The following is a 4,693-nucleotide window of genomic DNA, read 5'->3' on the forward strand; positions in this document are numbered from 1 at the left end:
TGTTTAGACTTAACTGTGAATTGTGCATCATCACACAAAAGATGAAGGACACAGAAGATGGAGTCTTTCAAAATGATAGAGCCTTCTTCTATAAAGGGGCTTCAAGTACTAACCCGTAAAACATGTGCAATTTGCTCTCTTTTTTTAATGCAACCATAAAAACTGGGAAAGATTTGAAAAACCGTGAGTATTATTCTTTTAAGGTCTATGGATGAAAGAAAATAAGGGCATGGAAAGTGACATCCAGTCACTTGTTTGGTATCTCAAGGAAAGGCTTTCTGATACCTCAGTGCAACACAGGTGAAGTTCTGGGTAGTTTGTTTCAATGTACCAGCAGCAGCATTCTACTGATCTCACTAAATTGCCTGTCAGCTGGAACCCCATTATAAAATGTTCCTGCCAAATATTAGGAGTGTCAGGTTGTGCCAACATTGCTTGCTCCAGGGTAGCCAGAGTGAGTCACTGAACTCTTGAGATTCACACTGCAAGTTCTTCAAAGAAGCAGCTGTGGTTTTTGTATGCACAGCAGACAGCACCTTATCAGTACTGAATAAATCATGAAAATATTGAAAACAAATGTTTTGACTTATTCCTGGCTAGAAGGTGTTAAGGGATGTCTGTTTATTTTCATACATATTCAATACTTTGACCTCTTCCCTGTGTTATTGTGACATATTTACCTAGGGGTCTAGGCATATTAAAAGCAAATGGAAATGAAAAGGAAGAGCTGCCTGGTCCTGCAGAGTTCTGGAGTGAACAGGAGAATGTTAAAGACCACCAACCAATGAATGAAAAGTATATTGAAATTAGCAGTTTATAATCAGTTTTTCTCCCCCAAACAACAGCCCAACTCTGTATGTACGAAATGCTAAAGCTGTATGTTGTTTCTGTTTTACAAACTCATAGAAAATGTACCCTTTTGTGTAGGAAATAACATGCAACCTACACATGTAACTGTGCATACATGTAAACATTTTGTAAAATATTACATGAACCCTAAGCTCCATCTCTGCAGTGGTTAGTAACTTGGGCCGCAATCCAAAGTGCACTTACTTAAAACTGGGTTCCGTTGAGTTCCTATTCAGACTTGCAGAGCTTTATTCCAGGGTTCATCATTTGAAACATATCCCTTTTTCCCAATTCCTGGTGATCCTAACAAATGTGGCACAATACAGAATTGACAACTAGTTGTGGAAGAATGTACTGCACAAGGAACAGCTCCGGTACTGCAAAGGATGCTCTCAAATGGTAGTTCTGTATTTGCACAAGTACTACATTCAAGTTAACTTATTCAACCCTGGACCAGCTGAATAAAGCTTTGTGCCAAATAACATGGGGGGGAGTACACACTTTCATTTCATACATTATCATTATCATCATCATCACATGACCTCTTCTACCTTACCTTCCCCTACTTCCATACACACAGCTGCAGAGGCAGTCATTTCTCTGTCCTGTTCATTCAACAATGATGTACAGTACCAGTCCACACATGATCATTCTTCTTTTTGTGTTATGCAGACTACTACAGAATGCTGTTTTCAAGCTGCTCCCCTTTCACTTGATAAACAAAACAAAACCATCTGCTACAGTGGAGTTCAGAGAGCACAGGAACAACTCTCAGCCTTCACTCAGAAGTGTTACGGTAGATTATTGTTACTACAAGCAGCAGACTAGGGATAGGATTCTTTTCTATACCATGCACAAAAATAGGATAAACTACAACTAGATGAGAGGATTAAATGCCTGAATGCCCACCTCCCACCTACTGTTACTGTTTAAGGCTCTTGATCAGGGGTCAGCAAACTTTCAGCAGGGGACCGGTCCACTGTCCCTCAGACCTTGGGGGGGGGGCGAACTATATTTTGGAAAAAAATGTGAACGAATTCCTATGCCCCACAAATAACCCAGAGACGCATTTTAAATAAAAGGACACATTCTACTCATGTAAAAACACCAGGCAGGCCCCACAAATAACCCAGAGATGCTTTTAAATCAAAGGACACATTCTACTTATGTAAAAACATGCTGATTCCCGGACCTTCTGGGGGCCGGATTTAGAAGGTGATTGGGCCACATCCGGCCCCTAGTTTGGGGACCCCTGCTCTTGATTGTGCATTGACAGCCATAGCCCTACTAGTTCCGCACCCAATGTCAGATGTGGGGCAGGGAAGCATGGTTTTGGGGAAACAGCCTCTGGGCCAAATTGTAACCTGTGCCAGGCTTACTTAGGACCACAGTTTCCCCTTCCCTGATCTAAGCATTGGAACTACATATTTAATATTTCTGACAGTTAAGAACTAAAAATGTGCTTCTAAATGTTTTGAGCACATGGGTAAATTACTGAGGCTGCAATTCTAAGCACGTATTTCTGGGAGTAAACTCTGTTGAATATAGTAGGATTTACTTTTGAGAAAACATGCACAGGACTGCACTTCTTATCAGAAAATTGTTCTCTGCATATTGGTAGTGACAGGGGCTTCGCCTACAACAATTTAGCAGGGAGATGACTTCACTGGTGCTTGTCCCTCAGGTATTACGAAGCCGTCTCATGAGGATGGTTTCACTAACCTTACTTGACAGCAAATAATGCACAGCCTGCGTGTACGCACAGCAAGGGCTCGTGGCAAATTCTACCCCCTTGGTGCTTTGCACACCCAAATCACGCACAGCTTGAAAAACAAGGGCTTGTCTCCTGGAGGGTTTTTTTTTTTTGTATGTAGCAGGGTCAACCCCACCATTGAGTATTCAGGCAACCGATTTGGGGTTATCATGAAATGACAACAAATTGTTAGCTCTTAGTGGTACCTCGGGTTAGACGCTTCAGGTTACAGACTCTGCTAACCCAGAAATAGTACCTTGGGTTAAGAACTTTGCTTCAGGATGAGAACAGAAATTGCATGGCAGTGGCGTGGCGGCAGCAGGAGGCCCCATTAGCTAAAGTGGTACCTCAGGTTAAGAACAGTTTCAGGTTAAGAACGGACCTTTTCAGGTTAAGAACGTTTTTAGCCCGAGATACCACTGTATTGTTGTTATTATTGAGGGAGAGAGCTGCTTATAGCATTTTCTACCTCAGGCGGCACAATATAGTTTTAAGCCTTCCCGAATTTTGGGGTGTGGAATTGCTGTTCCTCCTCAGGCAGCAGAATGCCTTTGGGCAACCGTGTGACTAGTCTTTTCTAAAGCCCTGCAGACTCTGCCTTCATTATGTATATTTTAAAATATTGTGCATTTAATTGTTTTTATTTTACATCTCTGCATTTTAAGGCACTGCGGTTTTAGACTGTTGTAAGCCACACAGAGAAGTGGATGGGGGGGAGGGCGGGAGAGATGCCTCGACGTGGAACAAAGCTAAGCTCTAGCAAAGCAGGCAACATGGGTCCAGCCGCCCCACACAGCCGTGGAGAGAAAACCCTCCCATGGTGCACCGCGGCGGCTCCTTCTCCCGCCCATTCCCGCTCTGCCTACCCTGAGTCATTCCATCGGAACTAGCGTAGCTGTAGTAACGGGGCGGGGCGGAAGGGAGCGCTGCGCGGGTGGGAGGTTACGAGTTGAAGCCGAGGTGAAGCGCTAACCCTGCGCTGCCGCTGCCGCCGCTTCCTCCACCCTCTCCCTTGCAAGGGAACGCGGCTTCTTTTGGAGCTTTTCCTTCCCGCACTTTCCAAGGCGCGCTGGATAAACCAGGAGATCGCAGCCCCTTGGCTAGGGAATGGGAGAAGAGTCCAGGAGTCAGGGGGAGGCCCTCGGCCAGACCCTTCTTGAGGAGGACGCCCGTGGGGACCCCGAGAGCCTGCAGTGCAAGGTTCAAGTCTCCTGTCCCCTCCTCTCCGACGACCTGTCAGCCCGCCAGTGACGAGGACGCCTTGCAGCGTGAGATCGAAGAGCTGAAACGCAAAGACCTCGCCCTGGATCAGGAAATAGCGCAGCTGACAGCTGAAGGATACAGCCCGGAGGAATTAGAAACCCACATTTCTCTGCTCCATGAATACAATGAGATAAAAGACGCCGGGCAGATGCTGTTGGGCAGGCTGGCGGTAATCCGAGGGGTGACCACCAAGGAGTTGTACCCTGAATTTGAACTGGACGTTAACGACTAAGTGCGACACTTCAGACCCCCTAGACTGTCAACGTTAAGGTCCCAAGTGGTGAAAACACAAGTCTTGCAAGTGCAGGTTTTCCTGGAAGCACTTGATGCAGCCAAAGCTGGACTATAATGATGCAATTGCACCAGGGCCTGTTTCTGCAAGAAGCCCTCTTGCTGTCTGCCAGCTCACTGCTTTGCCTCTCCATCTACGTGTGCTGCGGTATACTCATACGTACAATAAATGAATAAACTTTAATTCGATATGAATTTTCTGTTTCATGCATTCCTTTCGTTGGAGTTTGTGGGAAAGGGTAACCTTTTGGGGGGGGGGACAGCGCAAGGCCCCCAACCATCTTTATCCAGCCTTGGATGAACAACAGAGTTTAACACTTTTTCTAAAGTAATGGATGGAGAAGCTGTTGAGGCTATTTTTCTGCTGAGAAATGGCGCAGAAAGGCTTTTCCTGGCACCACTACCCTGGCTTTTGACACCTGAGACGTGTGTTGTAAGGAGCCACGCTAGTTGGGGTTTTTTTGTGATTCCATTGTAGCTTTATAAAACTACGATATTTGGAACCTTAGGGTGAAGGGGGAAAGTAATATTAACAAT

At 45.3% G+C, this 4,693-nt stretch overlaps 1 protein-coding gene across 1 annotated transcript; it reads left to right on the forward strand.

Moving 5' to 3' along the window:
- The first annotated feature begins 229 nt into the window (after window positions 1-229).
- On the forward strand, window positions 230-4,351 carry SWI5 (SWI5 homologous recombination repair protein). The gene is made up of 2 exons (XM_060282988.2): window positions 230-300; window positions 3,569-4,351. Exons 1-2 carry the CDS (start codon window positions 230-232, stop codon window positions 4,095-4,097), a joined length of 600 nt encoding a protein of 199 aa, XP_060138971.1. The 3' UTR covers window positions 4,098-4,351.
- Window positions 4,352-4,693: the final 342 nt, after the last annotated feature.

Source organism: Zootoca vivipara, chromosome 1 (assembly GCF_965207765.1).
Source record: "Zootoca vivipara chromosome 1, rZooViv2.hap1.1, whole genome shotgun sequence".
In the NCBI taxonomy this organism is placed as follows: domain Eukaryota; kingdom Metazoa; phylum Chordata; class Lepidosauria; order Squamata; family Lacertidae; genus Zootoca; species Zootoca vivipara.

Coding starts and splice junctions, on each gene's coding strand:
- SWI5 (XM_060282988.2), top strand. CDS start 230: ATGGAAAGTGACATCCAGTCACTTGTTTGGTATCTCAAGGAAAGGCTT. Junction 301..3,568: donor GATACCTCAGTGCAACACAG/GTGAAGTTCTGG, acceptor GCCGAGGTGAAG/CGCTAACCCTGCGCTGCCGC.